General features: G+C 45.1%; 2 protein-coding genes across 2 annotated transcripts; one reads left to right on the top strand and one right to left on the bottom strand.

The window, feature by feature from the left end:
* Positions 1–80: 80 nt before the first annotated feature.
* Positions 81–8,632, top strand: LOC307083501 (delayed-rectifier potassium channel regulatory subunit KCNS2). Its single transcript, XM_079747410.1, has 10 exons — positions 81–321; positions 2,217–2,393; positions 2,793–2,926; positions 3,548–3,712; positions 4,470–4,641; positions 5,187–5,270; positions 5,559–5,720; positions 5,841–5,924; positions 6,553–6,645; positions 6,814–8,632. The coding sequence occupies exons 2-10, from the start codon at positions 2,223–2,225 to the stop codon at positions 7,237–7,239; spliced, it is 1,491 nt and encodes a 496-aa protein (XP_079603536.1). The 5' UTR covers positions 81–321; positions 2,217–2,222; the 3' UTR covers positions 7,240–8,632.
* A 1,639-nt stretch (positions 8,633–10,271) lies between these two features.
* LOC307083984 (serine/threonine-protein kinase 4-like) lies at positions 10,272–21,977 on the bottom strand. The gene is made up of 11 exons (XM_079748075.1): positions 21,593–21,977; positions 20,210–20,290; positions 19,833–19,961; positions 19,040–19,154; positions 18,753–18,917; positions 18,488–18,655; positions 18,119–18,256; positions 17,827–17,958; positions 17,314–17,506; positions 14,609–14,745; positions 10,272–12,753 (listed from the first exon to the last, which is right to left on the bottom strand). Exons 1-11 carry the CDS (start codon positions 21,634–21,636, stop codon positions 12,595–12,597), a joined length of 1,461 nt encoding a protein of 486 aa, XP_079604201.1. The 5' UTR covers positions 21,637–21,977; the 3' UTR covers positions 10,272–12,594.
* Positions 21,978–22,101: the final 124 nt, after the last annotated feature.

Genomic DNA, 22,101 nt, shown 5'->3' with positions numbered 1-22,101 from the left:
AGACGGTCTTGGCATTGGACACATGCATCGAAGTCTTCCGGATAATACCGAAGGGTCCCGGCGGAGTGAGGAGCAGCGCACGGACGGGAGGGTTCGTGCGCTGCTCGGGGATACCCGAACAGAGGGGAAGAGATTCCAACCCACTGGTTCGTTTCATCATAGGGCTCCATATAGATATTCATCATGACATCTTGACCATTTTTAAGTTAAAGTTATACAATAAACGGGTCATGGGTTAATAGGGCCTTAAAAAAGGCTAATAAGTCAGATCATGCAAAGTAAAGAATGGAACATTTCGGCGCATTGTAAGAACATCCAAAGGTAAGTTACTTAAGGTTGTTACTGGTGCCCTTCCCATAACCAATGCTAATTCTGGGGTTGGTTCCCGTGTGCTGCCCTGTGGCAGCCTGCTTATACATAGGGTGGGTTAAATGTAGAGGATGCATTTCCCCATGGGAATAGATATCAAAGCAAATCACTTGCTATCACTTCTATATTTAAATTACTTGAAGTTATGTATTGTTGTTGCTTTCTGTCATTTGTTAAATACACACGATTCCATGGATATTTAGTTTAGTATCGGAACAGGAATTTGATAAATCTTGCGTGCGGTTTCTCTTGGATGTCATATAAGGATGCAGTTAGCATGTTTAATTATAGATAGAATGTATTTCTGTACATGCATAGTAACTCCTATGGGAGAACGACATTCACTATTTATGTAATTAGTGAGAGAGAGAGAGAGAGAGAGAGAGAGAGAGAGATTGTCTGTCTGTCTGTCTGTCTGTCTTGTCTGTGTTTGCCTGTGCTGCCAGCATGCGAGCGCTGGTGGTGCGTGTGTGTTTGTGTTTGTGCCTGTTGTGTCTGTGTGTGTGGGGGTGTGTGGCTGTAAAGTGCTGAAAAATAAAACCAAATCAAAGACAAGAACATAAACTAGTGCTAAAAATAACCCCAGTGAAGACATCACTTGGAACCTGACTGTCATCCTGATGTGGTGTGTGTGTGTGTGTGTGTGTGTGTGTGTGTGTGTGTGTGTGTGTGTGTGTGTGTGTGTGTGTGTTAAAAGTCGTTGTAGTAATACTATTACTACCAGCTAGAAGGATCCACTGAACAGGAGAAAGGAGGAGAGAGCAGGAGAGAAGGAGGAGAGACAAGAGAGTAGAGAGTAGGTGAGAGAGGATAGGTTAAATATGTCCACTGACCAAAGCTCAAGTGTAGATGGAAACAGAAGCTAAACTTTGTTGCTTCCTTGTAGTCAAATATAGCCACTATTAAACGCTGGGACGACTCTCTCATCTAGTTGTTGATCAGCCTAATTTAAACGCATCAGCTCAAAAACAGCAGGCGGAAGCGGATTGAAAAGGCCCTACGCCAAACCAACACGCACTCCGCACCGCAATGTGCTCCTGGGGTGTGGAAGAAACACAGAAATGAAAGAGATGCTTTACCTCTATGCTTGAGGAGGGGAGAGAAGGAGAGAGGAGTGGGGAGGAGGAGAGAGGAGGAGAGAGAAGAAGAGAGGAGCAGGGAGGGGGAGAGAGGAGGAGAGAGACGAGGGAGGAGAGACCAAGCTAGAGGAGAGGGGGGGCTAGAGAAGGAGAGAAGAGAGACGAAGAGAGATAGAGCGGAGGAGAGACGAAGAGAGACGAGGAGAGGGAGGGTAGATGAGAACAGAGGAGGGAAGGGATGGAGAGGGGAGGGGAAAGGAGAGAGGAGGAGAGGGTAGGAGAGATAATGCAGTGTCCTAACTAATGCAGTGTACATTAGTTTAGCACCTGTCTCTTGCAAGGTCATTTCCTGTGTTTCGCAGTAAAGGCGGTAAGAGAGATCATGTTCCTGAAGATGTCAGGGTCAGCAAGTATCCAGTCTAGCAGAGACCAGCTCTGGCCAATACCACAGTACACCTGGGGAATAGAGGAGTGGATTATCATGTCATTTACTTATACAATATAACCATATCATATCTTATGCAATCCTGGCTTATCCTATCTTAAGAGTTGTGTTTTTTTGTCAGTTATAGTAAGATAAGAAAAGTAAGTACTTTTGTTAAGACCTTTATACTTTTGTCAGAGATCATTTCGGAGCGAACCAGTGAAGTAATGCATACCTCTTACAGAACATGAACATTCATATATTATGTATATTTATCCATTCCAAAGAATCTTTGTGCCTCTTTCGGTGTGGCCGTGCGTGTGTGTGTGTGTCCTGTTTGCTAGGTAACCATGGTGCGGGGGAACCTCCCGGGCTGGGGGCAGCAGGACCCAAAAGAGGTGCTGGTGCACGTGAACGTAGGAGGGCTGAAGAGGAGCCTTTGCTCCAGCACCCTGAGGAACTTTCCAGAAACCAGACTGGGGAAGCTGCTGAGCTGTGACACAGAGGAGGCCATCCTACAGGTCTCACACTCTCTAGGACCACTCCTCCACTTCCCGTCTTGGAATAATAAAGTACTATATAGATAGATAGATAGATAGATAGATAGATGGATAGATAGATGGATGGATGGATGGATGGACGGACGGACGGACGGACGGACGGACAGATAGATAATTTATTGTCCCCTTGGGGAAATTGTTCTCAGTGAATAGACAGATGTTTGATCTTATCAAAAGATAAACTGCAGATGTTCAGGATCAAACCCACAACCTTTCTAACACCCTACGTGCACCTATACCTTCCTGCCCATTATAGACTGACGTTGGACACATATGCACATATTTATCCATCTATCCATGTACCTGTCTTTCCATCCGTCCAGCCATGTGTGTCTGTCTGTCTGTCCGTCTGTTCATCAGGTGTGTGATGACTACGACGTGCAGCAGAAGGAGTTTTATTTTGACAGGAATCCCGGTCTCTTTCCTTACCTTCTTCACTTCTACCAGACGGGAAAACTACACATCATGGAGGACCTGTGCGTCTTCTCCTTCAGGTACAAACACCCTTCTCTCTTTGAAATCATGAAGGACTTAACGTGACAGAGGTTATCTTATTGTGGCCTTATGTAGACTTATTGAACTAGGGGCCAATGTGCATCTTTAACAAACCTATTATCCATTATATCAAGAGACAAGCTGTGTATTTAGTAAGCACTGCATAACTTGCACTAAATGTAAAGGGATTGCAATTATAAATTAACTTTTCTAACCTGTGGACGCTCAAAGCACTCAAAGCAGATTCATGTCCGACAATAGTGTCGCCCATAGAATGGAACAGGCAGCTCGTTGGTAGCAGGTTAGCCTTATTTATAGTAACCCTGGGTGGAATGCCTGCAGTGGCCAAACCACAAATTTCCTACAGGAAAGACTGGAAGCACTATGCTATGCTACGCTAGTGTACACCAGGCTACAGATAGGACCGGACGTACTATGCTGTGCTAGTGTATGCTAGGCTTCCCAAAGATCATCATGGACTGCGCACGGCTCATTGACACAGTGATTGACAGTACCTGTATCTGGACCTCTGTGTTGATCGATTGTAGCAGTATCAATACTGATGGTTCTCAGCCTCACTGTAAGTCTCATCATGGTTTCTTCTTCCTGATTGGCTGCAGCCAGGAGATAGAATACTGGGGCATCAATGAGTTCTTCCTGGACAGTTGCTGTAGTTACCGTTTCCATGATCGCAAGCTAGAGAGCAGCCGCCATCGCAGCTGGGACGATGAGAGCGACGTCAGCAGTGTGGACACGTCCGTGGACGAGATCTCAGATCTAAACAGGTAAACAACACCTGACCAGGTACACAACACCTGAACAGGGTCTCATTAACATGAAGAGGTAAACAACACCTCAACAGGTAGTTAATCTGAACAGGTACACAACACCACAACAGGTAAACAACACCTGACCAGGTACACAGCACCTTAACATGTTCTCATTTACATGAAGAGGTAAACAACACCACAACAGGTAAACAACACCTTAACAGGTACACAACTGCTGAATAGGTTCTCATTAACATGAAGAGGTAAAAAACCCCACCACAGGTAAACAACACCTCAACAGGTAGTCAACCTGAACAGGTAAACAACACCTCAACAGGTAAACAACACCACAATAGGTAAACATCAACCTGACCAGGTAAAAACACCTGAACAGGTAAACCCGGAATAATCTCATCAAGCGAAAGACCTGAGAGAGAAGAGGAGGGAAGGAAGGCAGGAAGTTGATGAATTGTGGTGAGGTATGTTTATACTTTAGTAGCAGTTGAATATCCAGTAATGATCTGAGTCCTCTCCCAGCATGAGGTCAAAGGTCGCGGTGATACAGACAGGGACCACAGACACAATGATCAGAGGGCCGCGTTTGTTACAACTTATATCTCCAGTTCATTCACCTGGTTTTAATGGTCTTTAAAAATGCAATAAAAAACAATACAGCATTAATAACGTTTTACTGCCAATAATTTTCTTGGATGTCGGCCAAGGGCATCTTTGTCTTGGGTTGTGCTGATCCTCCTCTCATTTGGGTCGCTAGGGACATGCTGCGTTTCCAGGAAGTGCCCTATGGCAATGCAAGGCGGTGTCTCTGGCTGACCCTGGAGAACCCTGGCTACTCCATCCCCAGCAAGGTGTTTAGCCTGCTGTCCATCAGCGTGGTGCTCACCTCCATCGCTGCCATGTGCATCCACAGCATGCCAGAACACCAGGTAGGTACTGCTACATGCTACATGCTACATGCTACAGCATGCAATTACACCAGGTGGGTACTGCTACCTGCTACATGCTACAGCATGCCATTACACCAGGTGGGTACTGCTACATGCTACATGCTACAGCATGCCAGTACACCAGGTAGGTACTGCTACATGCTAAAGTATGCCAGTACACCAGGTAGGTACTGCTACATGCTACATGCTATAGCTTGCCATTACACCAGGTAGGTTCGGCTATCTGCTACATGCTACAGCATGCCATTACACCAGGTTGGTTTTGCTTACATGCTAAATGCTACAGCATGCCAGAACACCAGGTAGGTACTGCTACATAATACCAGTGTATTCTATAATACACTGACAGGAAGCACTATGGTAGCTAGCTACACTCATTTTACAGCAGTTCAAACTATATTTTAACTGCATATAAAAGATTGTCAAAACATCAGGTCAGCGCTACATGCTACATACTCCATAACACAGCAGAACAAACGTAACAAAGTACAGATTGACCCGATTGACCCCCTCTCCATCTCCAGAGCTTCGACGAGGATGGGAAACTGATGGAAGACCCCACCATGCAGATTCTGGAGGTCTTCTGTACCTGCTGGTTCACCTTTGAGGTGATACAAACTCACAAGCCACTAATGCAAGACACTAGTATTAGCTAGTTATGGTAGCTCGTAAAGCAAGATTCTAAGGTTAGCTGATTATGATACATGCTATCTGCTGCTAATGCTGAATGCTAATGCTAGCTGCTAATGCTAACCACTAACACTAGTTGTAGCATTGGTGTCTGTGGCCTTTCTTTGGCCACTTTCAGAAGAGCCAATATGGCAAAGGCATTCATTTTAATCAAATGTTAATAGCAAATAGCCAAACACACAGCCACAGATTTCCCTCCCTCCCAGGTGTTGACAAGGCTGCTGCTAGCTCCTAACCAGAGGAAGTTCTTCCGCCATCCTCTGAACATCATAGACTTGGTGTCTGTGGTCCCTGTCTACATCACTGTGACCTTTGACCTCATGCTGGGACCAGCATCAGAACGCGGAATTCTGGGGGCACTCCTTCAGGTTCGAAACTTTGAGATCCTTTCTGGATATTCAACTGTTACTTAAGTATAAATAATATACATCACCACACTTCAACCAACTTCCTTGCTCCTTCCTTTCTTCCCTTCTCTTGTCTCTCAGGTCTTTCGCTTAATGAGAATATTTCGGGTGTTGAAGCTGGCCAGACACTCCACAGGCCTCCGATCTCTGGGTGCCACGCTACAGGTAGGACTGGAAGCACAATGCTATGCTATGCTACTAGGCTACAGGTAGGACTGGAAGCACAATGCTATGCTATGCTATGCTATGCTATGCTATGCTATGCTACTAGGCTACAGGTAGGACTGAATGCACTATTTTACCCCATGCTAGTGTATGCTAGGCCACAGGTAGGACCGGAAGCACTATGCTTTGCTTTGCTATGTTATGCTAGTGTACGCTAGGCTACAGGTTGGACAGGAAGCTCTATCTTCGCTAGCAAAACTAGCATGACAGTGCCTTAATATCTTCTTGTTGTCATTTCCCGAGTTTCATTCAAATCTATTAAGGCTCCCACGATTAACAATGGATATATTATATATATATTATACATTATTTATTACATTAGATTACTTTTAGGTATTTCATAATATGTTTACTCTTTTAGCTGATCAAGAAAGGAGAAACTGACACATTGAATTGAGATGGTTGAGTCTATTAAAGGGGTTGGTGTAGGTGGGCCTGACCCTGACCCTTAAGGTCCGGGTCAGGGTCAGGGTCAGGGTCACCCTTTAGGGTCCGAGGAAGGAGAGGACTGAGGTAGGCATCATGGGAAAATGGCAGGTTCTAATGGTGCTTCATCTTGGCCCTGCAGCACAGCTACCGTGAGGTGGGCATCCTGCTGCTGTACCTGGGGGTCGGAGTCTCTGTGTTCTCCGGCATGGCCTACACCGCCGAGTACGAAGAGGTACCTCACTCCCATGACTATTTGGTTTCCACATTATGTTAACAATTGTACGGTGCCAAAGCCAGGAGGCACTGTGTGTTCCTGATGTCTTCATCTCTGTCTGTCTGTCTGTCTGTCTGTCTGTCTCTCTCTGTCTGTCTCTCTCTCTCTCTCTCTCTCTCTCTCCAGGATGTCGGTCTGGACACCATCCCGGCGTGCTGGTGGTGGGGGACGGTCTCCATGACGACGGTGGGCTACGGCGACGTGGTCCCGGTGACGGTGGCGGGGAAGCTGGCGGCCAGCGGCTGCATTCTGGGCGGCACCCTGGTGGTGGCGCTGCCCATCACCATCATCTTCAACAAGTTCTCCCACTTTTACCGCAAGCAGAAGGCTCTCGAGGCCTCGGTGCGCAACCATGACCCCCAGCAGGGGGTCCGCCGCCCCCAGGAGGGGCCGGAGCCATCCTCAGACGGAGACAGCCGCTGTCTGGACGACGACGATGAGGATGAGGATGAGGAAGAGGATTATGATGTGGACTTTGAGGAGGATGGGGGCGTGGTTAACTACAGCTATGTGGAGCATCCTTCATACACTGGGAGGACGGAGCGATGCTGACTGGGAGGACTGGGGTGGACTGGGAGGACTGGTGTGGACTGGGAGGAGGACTGGTGTGGACTGGGAGGACTGGTGTGGACTGGGAGGAGTGGTGCAGACTGGGAGGAGGAGTAGTGTTGATTGGGAGGAGTGGTGTGGACTGGGAGGAGGAGTGGTGTGGACTGGGAGGAGTGGTAGTGCTGACTGGTTGGAAGAGGAATACTCAAACACCATGGTTGAAGAGAAACAGTCATGTGTTGCTAAGTCCAAATAATACAGAGCGCAAATTTTGCCTCATATTTGTAGCGCAACTCAAACTTAGAACTAGAATCATACTGTTTTCTTAGGGCGAGTGTAGCAGGACCAGGTTCTTCTGCTTGCTTCAAAAAAAGTGAAGTAAGTGTCCGCCCAATGCAGCGATGTGCTTCAGGCTTTAGACTGTTCACTTACTGACTGACTGCTGTTTGACCAACCAAATGAACAATACCGCTAACCACTACAAAACAGGACAAAACAGGAAGTTAGGGGAACATTATATGGTCTGACATCCTGTCAGCTATCTCTCCTCAGTATTCAGCTTTACCCTTGTTAAGACGCAATGGCAGGACGCTCAAATGCTAAACCCTCGATGTCCCTCAACCAATGACGTCCAAGCGGGCGGAGCTTGGAATCTAGCATGTATTACAACCCAAAGCGCTAACAGATGTTTTTAATGACCATCACTTCACCACCTCTGTTAGTTTTAAGTAATCTAAAATATAAAGTTATACATATCTTATCTAGAATATATAAATTAACGGTCTTCCTTTGTCTGGGACGTCTGTTACGACAAGGTCTGACGTCATTGTCTTACTGTTTGTTTTATGTTTTGAAAAGCTTCAAAATGTATGACTAACAGTCATAGTCGAATTGAACACCCTAACCCAGAAGTGTATAATCGGTGGGCCGCAGGCCGGAACAACATAATAAGAGTAGTTTGGAAGAATTAACATGCAGACAGGGAAAGATGTGGCAAATAAAGCATCATTTGATCTATTGTCCGCCACCTCAAATAATGTCTACCAACATACCACTATCTTTGACCCAATCATTCTGTGCATAACTGTAGAAATGGTTAACTCCAAGAGGGTTTTATCGGACAGGAGAAGAGGGATACAACAGTATAGAGGGATTAGTATTGCCTCTATGTGCCCTAAGTGGGAGCAATACTAATTACTACAGCCCTGCGCTGACACTGATTTTTGATTAATCGCTGCTCCCCTTGTCAGCAAAATAAAGTTATTATGAGCAGAATTTCCGTTAAACAAAAAACATGTACTCACCCTGAATGATCCAACTCCCAAACTTTCTGTTAGACCTGCAAATACACCAGATACCCTGATACCGAAGCCATCTGGTCAGGCTAAGACCGGAACCAGAGACAGATATTACTGTTTTTAGAGGGATATAATTCAGGAGAGCAGGTCCCTGTAAACCTATGCATCTTCATTACATCTATTGAATGTATTCAAAACAATAAACAATGACCAATCATTGGTGACAGTATTAATTGGTTCTGTCATGTCTTTCATCTGAATGAAGTTATAGTCGCAGTGGATCGAATCACTCTGAGGTATGTTCTGTAAAATTCATCAATAACAATATGTATTAATGAATAACACTAAGTGTGATATACTTCAGATAGTTTGAATATATGTGTATACTGTCAGACGGTTTCCTAAAGGAGAGGAGTCTTAAAGGAATCTTATTGACCGACCTAGGTCTGATGCGACTTTTAATATAATCAATAATGAATTAGCTTTTCATTAGCCAGCTCTAAAAGCATTACCTACCACAATAAAAGTATATTGAAACTATCATTAAACTATACTAATGCATCAGAGTGCAGTGAGGGATCCGAAGGTGGGCGTAAACAGCAAGTTGGACCCAGTCTCTCATCCTTCATGAAGTAAGACAACACAGCTGGAGAGGAGACACAGAGGGAGGGAGCGAGGAGAGACACAGGGAGAGTTACACCGACAAAGGAAGAGACACAGAGGGAGAGATACAGAGGGAGAGAGACACACACAGAGGGTAAGAGAGGAGAGACACAGAGGGAGAGTTACACCGACAAAGGAAGAGACACCGAGGGAGAGATACAGAGGGAGAGAGACACACACAGAGGGTAAGAGAGGAGAGACACAGAGGGAGAGTTACACCGACAAAGGAAGAGACACCGAGCGAGAGACACAGAGGGAAGGAGAGACACACAGAGGAAGAGAGACACAGACACAGAGGGAAAGATAACCACAGAGGGAGGTGGAGGTAAGTGAGGGAGAGAGGATAGAGATAGCCGGCGAGAGAATAGAGGTATCAGAGAGAGCACATATAGATAATTGAGGTATAAAGAGGGATCAAATTGTTGGGGGGGGGGATATTAAACATTCATGCTGCTATTTAAGCAGGAGGGTAAACGTGGGGCGTCCTAAGAGAGACAAACAACATCTCACTCTCTCCTTGGCTGCTCTCAGGCAAGGTTGATCGCCCCATTCAGGAAAGGCATTACCACAGTACTGAGCAGAGCTGTTCATCCTCTCGTTAGATCTGAAGCACTAGCAGACATTAAGGAGCCACTAGGGGTTAGAAGATGAATACAGAACATTAAGGAGCTGGTAGGGGTTAGATACAGAGACAGGTCATTTAGGAGCTGGTAGGGGTTAGACAGTACAGAGACAGGTCATTTAAGAGCTGAAAGGGGTAAGACAGTACAGAAACAGGTCATTAAGGAGCGGGTAGGGGGTTATAGTTAGCTTGTCACGGATAGGGACTAAAGGTATTGAACGAAGAATTGTTCGACTTGGAATCTAACGACCTCACATAATAAAAAACAAAAATAGCAGCAGGTATATAATTTTGAATAACAGTTAAACTGTTATTCAAAATTAGGGTTAGGGTTAGTAACCCTAATTTACACTTACACTGTATCATGACCAACATGTAGAGGTGAAGAGGAAGGGATAAGAGCTGCAGGATGAAGGTGAAGAACACGTTAAAGGACGACTCTTCACTCGACCGACTTTTTACTATCAGTTTATTACCATAAAATACTTTTGTTCTTTTCAGAAATACAGCATGTGACAACCAACCAAAATATGAAAATAAATCAATAAAAACAAAACCAATATGGGAGATCTGTTTAAGGCCCAGAAAAAAGCTCTACTGCTGGGCAGAAGACACGCTGAACAATCATGCACCGTCTCAATTTTTTAAACAGTCAATACTAAAATGTAATTATCAGACACATTTACCATTTCGATTTAAATGTTGATAGGTCAGTTTGCCATCCTTATTGGTTCCAGTTCTCTGGGTCCATGCATGATCCTATCTGACCAGTGTGTAGATGAGAATGGCGGCTTGCGGTGTGTTTGCTACAGGAAGCCAAAAGGCCCACAGCCCGTAACATCTGACCCCTTCACATTTGGATCGGTTTGTCTACATAGCTCATTAACATCCAGTGATCGCTACTTAATTTAATAAGTTATTTCTATGAATTATTGTCATTACAGCATATTCTCAAAAAAATCCAGCATCAAATTGAATAACAAAAAAAACAACCTATTTGCGACATAAAGACACAAAATAAATCACACTCAAACTGATATGTTCAACATCTGTTCAGAAAACCACAAAGAAAATTTGTTTGAGGCAACACAGCAAGGATTTTGATCAGAGTTTACACAGTAACATTGAAGGGCAGGAAAACAGAAACTAAAAGTTCAACGAGTCCTACAGCCCAGACCAGCAGGTAACCCTTTACAGCTTTGCTGACCTTTCCACTCTGCCAATACCAAAAGTAGGAAACTAAATGAAGGCATAAAGTTGGTTTGTCCTTACTACACTCAACGTTATTCTAATCAATAATGGTCCCTTATTTCCTTAATATTCATAGAAATAATCCTAACCTGAGTTTGGCGATTACCTGAGTATTTAGTTTAAACGCAGACTCAAAATATGAACTTTCTGTTTGGTAGAGGAAGCTAGCAACAGTAACCAGGTGAACTTTATTCATATGTTCTGTATGAATCTGTATGTACGTGACCGATTCAGAATCCCTGTAGAATGTTTGAGGATAAACTCAAACACACTTCTGTGTTTCATCACAGCACTTGTTTTGAGGAACTGGCACACAGAGTGAGTCGGGGTTAACGTAGCATGAATAGACACCATAACCCCACCGACCCCCTCTTGAAGGAATATTGGAAGTTTGTATTTGGCAGAATACAAAAAAGAATTACTGCAAAAAGTGTGAAACCTGAAAGCAGACAAAGACATGAGCTCTCTTTCCATCAGCTAGCAGCTAACACCTACCAGCTAACATCTCAGCGGCTAATACCTAGTAGCTAACCTTCTAGAAGTTAACACTTAGTGGGTAACATCTTAGCGGCTAACATGTAAGCACTCCAGGGTGTCGAGCTAGAGACTAGCGGTGCATGATAAAGAAGCCAGTGCCTTATTTATAACATTACCTCTACAGGGAGCACTCAAATCTCCAACCGTGTGGAAGAGTTTCAAAGACTTCAACATGGGTCAAATAAAATCTGAGCTCCTCATTGGTTGAATACACCAACGTTCCATTCCTGCATGTAAACAGTCATCGTGAATGGAACAAGGTCAAAAACATTTAAAAAGAAGGGCGGCCCAGTGTGTAAAATACACCAAGCAGCAAAGAGCAGGAATCTGAAAGCATCGTTAAACTCTGTAAGACACTGCTGAACCGCGACACATCCGGCTCCATACATTCAGCCGTTTAAATCCAGAGGGATGTCTGGACTCGGCGATGTTGCTGTGACCTCACCGTGTTCGGAGCTCTACAGAACTGCAGTACTGTCTAGGTTATCTAGTACGTACACACACACACACACACACACACACACACACACACACACACACACACACACGTCTTTGGTGCTTGCTGAGAGGGACCAAGCAGAACCAGATGATTGGTTTCGGGTCGCAGTTTGACCAGATCTCATTAATTTCGTGGTTCAGGATATTCCCTGGATCCCACAACTGACAACACAGGGATGTGAAACCAGGTGGTCTGCAGTTTGACAACATCACAACCAGAGGGTAACACATGGAGTCTGTATGGGGAGGGGAGAGAGGAGAGGGCAGGGCAGGAGAGGAGAGGAGGAGAGAAGAGAAGAGAAGAGAAGAGAAGAGAGGAGAGGAGAGGAGAGGAGAGGAGAGGAGAGGAGAGGAGAGGGGAACGAAGGGAAGGGAGAGAGGGGGGGAGAAAGGCGGGGGGGGACACGGGAGAGGAGAAGAGTTGAGGGTAGAAGGGAGGCAGGGAAAGACGGGAGGGAGGGAGGGAGAGGACAGGTGGAGGAGGTGTTTTCAGAAGTTGTGCTGGGGTCGTTTCTTGGCCTGTATGGCGTCCAGGATGGGTTGTCTCTTGGCCTGGTACCTCTGGTGGATCTCCTCGATCTCCTGTTCCATCTGGGGGTCCAGGGAGGCCAGCCGCGCCCGCAGCTCCTCCACGCTCCACGACCGCATCTGCACCCACGGCCACAAACACACCACAGGGTACTCTTAATGTTCATAATTCATTGCGTCTACAAAGGGCATTTCATGGCACTCAAAGCGATTTACATCCTTGTTATTAGAATGACCGTGCCTAGTCAGACTCTGTGTTGTAATGTGCATCAGACAATGAAAGGCTGTAACTTGAACATCCACTCGCAGTGGTAGCCCCTACCTCACATTGGCAATCACAGTGGAGGCGAGGAGGGAACCTATCCAGTCAGAGAACGGGGGATAATGAGGTGGCTAGAGGCAGGACCCCTGGGTCAGCACGCCTCCTCTAGGAATGGGTGCCATAGGATCTTTAATGACCAGAGCTTGGCCCCCACTGCTTGGTTTCCAGAGAAACCACCTTAAGGTGTGGCTGATGACTCTTAAAACATTTGAACAATTATATCAGCTGAACCACTATTTCAACTGCTCCCCATTTAAATCGAACCATTTAATATAAAATAAACTATACACATTCACATCAACTTTTAAGTAGCTTAATTTAAACATAAGCAAAGCTAGACTCGGTATAGACTTGTATGCCTGATCCACATAGATTATTCCAAAAGGTCAGAGTGGAGCTGATAGCATTTCAGTCGCCGCGGCACTAGGCTCTAGATCTATCGTATGGCTCAATACGATCTGGATGGTTTTAGCCGACCCCCCATGAGACCACGCTAGCTGTTAGCATTTACCAGCAGTACCGCTATTTATTACCCTGGATCAATGATTCTAAAATAAGACACACGACCCCGCTACGCTTTAGCATAACCAAGACCGACACATATGTAAACTCTCAAGACCTGGAGCGAGTGTGTTGGACAGTACATAGAGGTCATTTAGGAGAAGGTAGGGGTCAGTTATCTACTGGTGCTGTACAAATACAAACTACTGTCGGATCATCAAACTGTCTTCGTGTCCTCATTTACAGTTTAAAAAAACGATGGGCTGCATTCTCTGAAGACATGCGTTTGCCTTCTGGACCCCATAGTGTGCCAACATGCTAAAGACCTGACATGTGAGCAGCCTTAAAGGTGACACATTATACCACCAGGTGTGAGTATGATTAGCCGTTATAAGCCATTTTGAAAATCTGCCATCATCACAACATTACAAGTGGGAGTGTCCACTTAGATGTGCTGGATAGATCAGTCTACCAGCCTAGGCAAGGCAAGGCAAGGCAACTTTATTTATATACTAAAGTACACTTTTCATACACAAGGCAGACTCAAAGTGCTTCCCATATAAACATTGTCATACAATAAAATAAAATAATAGATAAGTAAAAGAAAACATATGCAAAGAAATGAGTAAAATAGAAAGTGCAATGTATTGCCTACCCAGTGGACTGTAGCAAATGTTGCTAATCTATCCGTCATACATCTAGGTGGACACGCCCACTTGTGATGATTTTCAAAACGGACTGTAATGGCTAATCACACTCACACAAGTTGGTCTAACATGTCACCTTTGACAGCATGTAAGCATGCAAACAGTCCAGATAGCAAAAACATACCAGTAATACAGCATGACCCCTTTCTACGTCCCTTTAGCACACTAACACATGCTAGCGAACGGGCTGGTTGACCAGCAAGATCTGACTGGTCTTCTGCTCAGCCAGAGGTCATGGGTCTCTGTGACCTTTCTCACAGGGTCACATGGGGTCCAAATCTGGACCAGGACACTTTATTACAACGGTATACCATGGAAATAATGGCATGCTCTAAAGTGCACTCACACACGCACACCAACACAACCCCACAGACACGCACATTAATACAATACCACGCACACATGCACACAATATCCCTAAGAGATACACCTCCTGCTGACTCACCACCTCCATGTCTCCGTCGGAGGGGAGTTTGCGGTTGTCTGAGTCCCCTCCTCCTCCTCCTTGATTGGCTTCTCTCTCCTTCTGTTCAAAGTATTCTAGGAAGGCGGGCTTGGCTGGCTGCAGAGTCTCCCCTCGCCCTGGAACACACACACACACACACACACACACACACACACACACACACACACACACACACACACCTGGTTTGAACACAGATATCTTGTTTTAACATATACGCGCGCCTTGTGATAACACACACACACACAGACACTCGGTAGAGTTTGCTCTTGTAATCAGGCCATATGCGCAAACAACGAGGTTAGATAATGACATCATCTCCCCTGCACATTGCCAACAAGGCTCTCAGTAAATGGGCTGTATCAACTTTATTTATAATGTCCACATCCCTCTTCCTCCTGTAAGGTGTAAATACGATGAATCAACAGTTTTGTATATTGTACACACCCCTCTTCTTCTGCACCGTGTCAAGATAAAATCATTCAGACCATGAAGGATAACCTTTTGAAGGTGTTTGGATTTTTCAGATGCCCCAAAAAACCCTACCTGCTTCTAAAGGGCATCTATTTTAATCCACCTTAAGTATACTCAGATGAAGATATCTGCATCTCAAAGTACTGTTCCTCATGACTATCAAATTTCTGATTTCTGTTCGCACTGAAACAAGGGTGCAGTTTGTGTGCGTATGTGTGTGTGTTAGTGTCGTTGCGTGTGTGTGTGTGTGTGTGCGCGTGCGTGTCTCTGTGCGTGTGTCGGGGCGACAGCCAGGGTACTGCGGTAGAGAAGACCAGAGAACCGCTGTGTTGTGGCAGCAGGCCGGGGCACACAGCCAACTCAACATTACAACCTTTTTAAAACCCAAAAGATCCTTTGTTGTTTAACTGTAGTTTTTTTTCAGCAACGTTAGGGTCCTAGGGGGGAATAAATCTATTGAGAAACTAACAGACAGCGAGGGATACACATATCTACTGGGGGGCAGGGATCGAACCTGGAGCCTTTAAAGAGCGCTCACCTGGCCTCCTGGGACCTTTACCACCTTTACATGCTACGTCCTTCAAAGCACTTCCTGTCACCCTGTGGTCATATGACCTCTGACCTCCATGGGAAACCTTAAACTCTCATTATATCCTACTGCCCAGAATTCTTCATATGGTATTATATATCATATAATTTCAGGATATTGAGGAAGAGTGGATTCAGTGTTGGCTATAGCTGGACATAACCTGAAACTCAACACTGTGTTTCTTGACTAAAGGAAACAGAGATGTTCAGTCTGTTCCTTCGTCAGATCATTCCTTCAGGTCAAACCAATCGTTCTTCATCCATTTAGAAAGACCCACCACTAGCCCTTCTAACAAACAAACACACCCACACAACCCTAGCACCCACACACGTGGTTGCGCATGTGTGTGTATGCATCTGTTGATGTTTCAAATCGGTGTTAATATAAGACAATATATTATATATATAACAATTAGGAATAATACATGTACTTCAATGGGATCTTTTGTGGGTGATACTGGCCATATGTAGAGGACTCAGCAGAGTTGTAGTACTGTAGAATACTAAATCAACGTTAATATATTGAAACAACAGCATGAGAAGCGCTGTGGCAGTTTTAAACACAACAATGTCACCCCATAATTTAAATTCAAACAATTAATTACTGAAAAATGACCAAAACACCAACATAATTCCTATGCTCCCCTACTTCCGAAATAGAATTGCATCATTGCAACGTGAGGTCACAATGTACAAGCCCTATCAGTACATGACCTCCAATCACTCAGACCTGCCTCTCCTTGGCACGCAAACACACATACATGTACACACACACACACACATACACAATGCTGTGGTAATGCTAATGTGAGACCCAAGACCGTGCGTTGTGCTAATGTAGAGCTAACCATATCAGGCTCAATCCATACTAACACAGTAACACCTAGCACAGGAAGCCACGGGGGGCTGAGTGTGTGTGTGTGTGTGTGTGTGTGTGTGTGTGTGTGTGTGTGTGTGTGTGTGTGTGTGTGTGTGTGTGTGTGTGTGTGTGTGTGTGTGTGTGTGTGTGTGTGTGTGTGTGTGACAAATCTAGGAAATCTCCTATGAGTAGTGGCATTCTTTCCACTATCGACGTAGGGCAAAACCTTTACTGTATCTCACTGCAGAAACAAGGGAGAGTTTACACTCAGGAGCATTCAGGTCACAACATCTCCTAATCCAACCTGAATCCCACACTCCCAATGCAAACAAATTGTAAACCAACATAATCCAAGGGCAAATTTATTTTGAAACTCGTCTTATCCAATAAATATAAGAACACACTTGGAAAGCTTTGTCTTCCCATTTTGTTCAACCCTTAAGGCAAAGTAGGCAAGTAAGGCACAGTATATTTCACTTATTTGCCTCACTTTGATTGAATTAGGTGAAAGATCATAAAAATAGACTATAAAGAATTTGCAAGCATCCTGGAAAATATACACACACACCCTCCCATCTCTCAGTCACATGACAGCCCTTTGAGTTAACCACAAAACATATAAATAAATACATAACAATAAATACAATTTGACTTTCAAGCTCTCCTTGAGGGAATGCTGCTGTACGACAGCACCCTCTGGTGGGGAAGTGAGCATTAACAGTCAGGCCCACATCCGAAGCGGTATGTGTTGGTGTGACTCTCTTACTCTTAATGGTTCCGTCCCCCTCCTCCTCCTCTTCATCAGAGTTGATGACCATGGTCCCCAGCGAGGACACCATAGTCCCAGTGTCCTGCTCCCCTTGGGTGCCGGGGTACGGTCCCGTGCCCCCCATACGGATTGTGTCGCTGCCCTCCGACCCCGCCAGCACCATGGTACCCACGTCCACCTCGTCCTCATCCTACAACGACAACAAACAACACATGATTGGACCATCTTAGCTAGGGGGCGGGCTTACGGGTGTGATTGTGTTCCAAGTGGTCATAATCAGTGGACGGAGTTAGAGATATTATTATTTTCTTAGTGGTGTAAATAAGGGGGTTTGGCATAGGATGTGATTGTGTTCAAAGGTGTCTTACTGAGGAATTGGGGGCTAGGGATGTATTTGTGTTGCGACTGGTCTGATTGCACCATCTTAGTGAGGGGGCGGGGCAAAGGGCGTGATCGTGTTCTGAGTGGGGGGAGGCAGGCTGGTGGGGTTGTGTGTATGTGTGGGAGTACCGAGTTGTCGTCCTCCTCTGCATCTTGGTCCCGTTGCTCCGCCTCTTCCAGTCTCCTCTGCTTGGTTTCCATGGCATCGTTGATGAGAGGCTTTAATGTGGAGCTAGCTTTAGCTGAGCGGATTAAGGGATGCTGAGAGAGAAAGAGAAAGCGAAAGAGAGAGAGAAAGAGAGGGAGAAACTATGTAGTATTGTAGTAGCACATGTAGCAGCATCGTGTGTCAGCCATGTCACAGTCCTGAGTAGCTGGTTGGCAGTAGTCCTGTAGTAGTATTGTAGAAGTACCGTAGTACCTGTAGTAGCTGCGTAGCAGTAGCCCTGCTCTCTGCGTTCTTCACCAAACACTGAGCGATGAAGTCTACAAAATTTCCAGACCAGAGGGAAGGGTCCCGCAGGGTGGGGGATGGGTTGGTGGGGATCATGAAGATAGCCTGACACACACACACACACACACACACATATACACACACACACACACACACACACACACACAGTTAATATACAACTATTAAACTTTCCACGCACAGGCATGCACTTAGCAGATAAACACACACCGACACAAACGCACACACATATAAGTGTGACGTAAAATGTTGATTAATGTGTACTATCCCTGCCAAATAAAAATAAATTAATAAATTCAATAGTACACACACACTGACCCTCATGGGATGAATGTCAGAGTAGGGGGGCTTCCCCTCGGCCATCTCTATAGCGGTGATGCCCAGGGACCAAACGTCTGCCACACAGTTGTAGCCGATCTCCTGGATCACCTCAGGAGCCATCCAGAACGGAGTACCGATCACTGTGTTCCTCTTGGCCATGGTGTCCTGCCCAACACACACACACACACATCCAAGTTGTACAATGATAAAAAAATAAATGGCATTTTGGGAAACAAATGCTTTCTCAGGTGCGATGTCTTACGGTCAGTTGACCGGCGACTCCGAAATCGGCCAGCTTGGCCTGCCCCTCCCCCGTCAGTAGGATGTTCCCGGCTTTGATGTCCCGGTGGATCTTCCTCATGAAGTGGAGATACTCCAGACCCTTCAGAGTGGACTGCAGGATGGTGGCCACCTCCTCCTCACTTAGCTACACGAACATACACTAATTAATATGTTTGTGTGTGTGTGTGTGTGTGTGTGTGTGTGTGTGTGTGTGTGTGTGTGTGTGTGTGTGTGTGTGTGTGTGTGTGTGTGTGTGTGTGTGTATACCGTCTTTCCACGGAGTCGTATGATGTCTGACACCGATCCTGCGGCGCAGAACTCCATGACAATCCAGAGGTCGGTGTTCTTGAAATAGCTTCCATAATAACGCACCACATGGGGGCTACACACACACACACACACACACACACACAACCTTTTAGAGAGATTTGTCATTGGCTCACACGCCAGCGCGTTGAAGATTCAGAGAGATTCCTACGTTGTACCTTGTTCCATTAATGTTATGGCATTGTTCACAAAGTCCTGCCCGTAATGTCACAACTAACAGTTATGTTACAACGACTAATGCGGAGAAATTGCCGGCACGGGATATGTCTGTTTACATAAAGTGTACCTGTTACAGGTGTTTTAACAGGTGTGTCAGCAGGTGTACCTGTGTCAGGTGTGTCAGCAGGTGTACCTGTGTCAGGTGTGTCAGCAGGTGCACCTGTGACAGGTGTGTCAGCAGGTGTACCTGTGGCAGGTGCACCAACAGGTGTACCTTTAAAAGTTGTGTCAACAGGTGTACCTGTTACAGGTGTGTCAGTAGGTAAACAAAGTGCAGGTGTTTTAGCAGCTATAGCTGTGAGGGTGTGTGAGTAGGCGTTCCGGTTACAGGTGTTAGCAGGAGTACCCGGTACAGGTGTGTCCGAAGGTGTACCGGATACAAGTTGGTTATATGCGCATTACAGATGTGTCAGCAGTTGTACCTGTTACAGGTGTGTTAGCAGGTGTACTTTTTACAGGTGTGTCAGAAGATGGACCTGTAACAGGTTTAATAGAGGTGCGTCAGCAGGCATACCTGTTGCACTGCTGCATGATGGAGATCTCTTTGATGATCTCCTGGAGGTCCGACTCCACTGGGACCTGCTTGATGGCAACAATCTCCCCGGTCTCCTTGTAATGAGCCTTGAACACGCTTCCATATGACCTACACACACACAGACACAGACACAGACACACACACACACACACACACACACACACACACACACACACACACACACACAGTTGTTTCATCAGTCAGCAATGCAGAGGAGGAAGTGGGTTGAGAAACAGGAAATGAAGAAGGCATGTTCATGATAATGCCCATTGAGGGGAGACAAAGAGAAAGACAGCAAGAGACAGAAAAGAAAGGACATTGGAAATGTATGATGAGATAGTTTGTTGGTGGATTACCCTTCTCCTAACTTCTCAAGGACATCAAAAACCTCCTCTGGCTGCTTGGTGAGATTGTCCTCACTCAACTTCTTGAGTTGCCTGGAGAGAGGGAGATAGAGAGAGCATTACGAAATTATATTGTCTAAAACAACAGTGAATGAAAGGAGAGGAGATGAATAGAGGAGATAATCAAAGAGGAGAGGTGAACTAGTGGTAGAAGAGAGAGAATCACCATTTTTGGATTCTTTCATTTGTAGAATTGTATTTCTGAAAGCATATCTCATTTGCTTCTTTTTTTTGTTGTTGAAGCAATTACAAAAAGGAGAGACTGCAGCCTCCCCACTATTACCAGGTCTGTTAACTGCCCCAACAGCTTTAGTATACATTGTAATACACATCCATAAACCACATGTTATACAATGCCACAGCTGAATAACATGGAGCAACTATTCATCTCAAATGTGCAAGGAGTCAATTCACAATGTTCTCTATTAAAAATACATTGGTGTGCCTCATGATGAGCATAGATTATCATCTAAGAGAATAACCAGTAATGGAAGTCCCCTGCATTCTCCTTTCAGATGTTTAGGTAAAATAAAAGGATTGGTAAAGCAGGGGTTAGTCAGCTCCTGATTGAGAAACAATAAATTAGCTTACAAAGAAATCTACTTGCACAACACTCCTACAACTACAACTCAGCTCTGAGATGACCTGTGTGTTAAGCAGCTAAAGGAACTACAGAGGAAAGTGTGAAAGAGAGAGGTTCCCAGATAACAGGAGAATGCAATGATCTGCTATACAACCTGAGAACTGACTTGGAACGACAGAAGAAACTCTAGTGCAGGGTTAGGGGTTAGAGTTAGAGGATAACCCTTCATTGCAACACATGCATGGGCAGCTCTGACAAACATGACGTTAGTCTAACAAACACCACGTTATATAAGACATCTACCAATAGAAATAGCATGGAAACTGGCTACACCATATTTATCATTTAAGCCGAAGACTGTCTGCGGAGTAGATCACAAGTCCCAAGAATGCAGATAAATTAGCAATTACACTCAACTGTTGAGTAACATAATCTATCGTATTGAGGAGATCTCACGTAATGCAGTAAGGTTCCCTTGCCTCCCAGCCCGTGTCCAGTTTACCTAGAACAAGCTGGTGTCTAAATGTTCAACATCAAGACCAAGTCAAAATCAAGTTATGGGTAAATTATTTCTCCTATAGTTAATCATACTCAACGTCAGGACAAGGTGGACACTGCATACAGATACTTGTCTTGTAGTCCAGGCATTTAAATATATCATCCTTCCATTTTTGCAGTTTAATTCCACCAAGTTATCAATGGGAAAAGCTTTATTTCGTTTAGTTTTTATTTTCTCTGGACGGTAACTTTACCTGCGAGGGTGGTTTCTTAGCTGAACCTTGTCCTTGTTCTCCATATTGTTGTCCTCTTCGGGTAGAATGAGTTATTTCAAAGAGTTTGTCACAAGTTTTCAAGCAATCTTTCTTCAGGCGAAAGAGGCGCTGTGCTCGGCTGTGAGCTAAGCTAATAGCGGGGACACGGGAACTTGCTAGCTTGTAGCAATTAGCAGTGTTTGAACTCGTAAAACTTATCCTTGATTTGTAACATTTTGGAACACGGAGGCGTAGACAACCTTCGAATTACTTCTCACCCCCAAGCAACCGTATTCCCCGTCTTCTGGGTCTCATCCTAACCGGAATAGAGGTACTTTAGTCCGGGTAGACAGTTTGCTTGACAGCGGAGTTCACTTCTCTCTGGACCAGGAAGAGCAAGTGGAGATGCTGAACAAAGAGTGCAGTAGCCACCACTAGATGGCGGAGAAGCATCAGAAACACAATGTCATGTCCATCCATCTGAGACGATGCAAGTGTAAACGGCAAAT

Source organism: Pollachius pollachius (assembly GCF_949987615.1).
Source record: "Pollachius pollachius genome assembly, chromosome: 12".
Lineage (NCBI taxonomy): Eukaryota > Metazoa > Chordata > Actinopteri > Gadiformes > Gadidae > Pollachius > Pollachius pollachius.
This window is presented reverse-complemented; position numbering and strand designations above follow the sequence as displayed.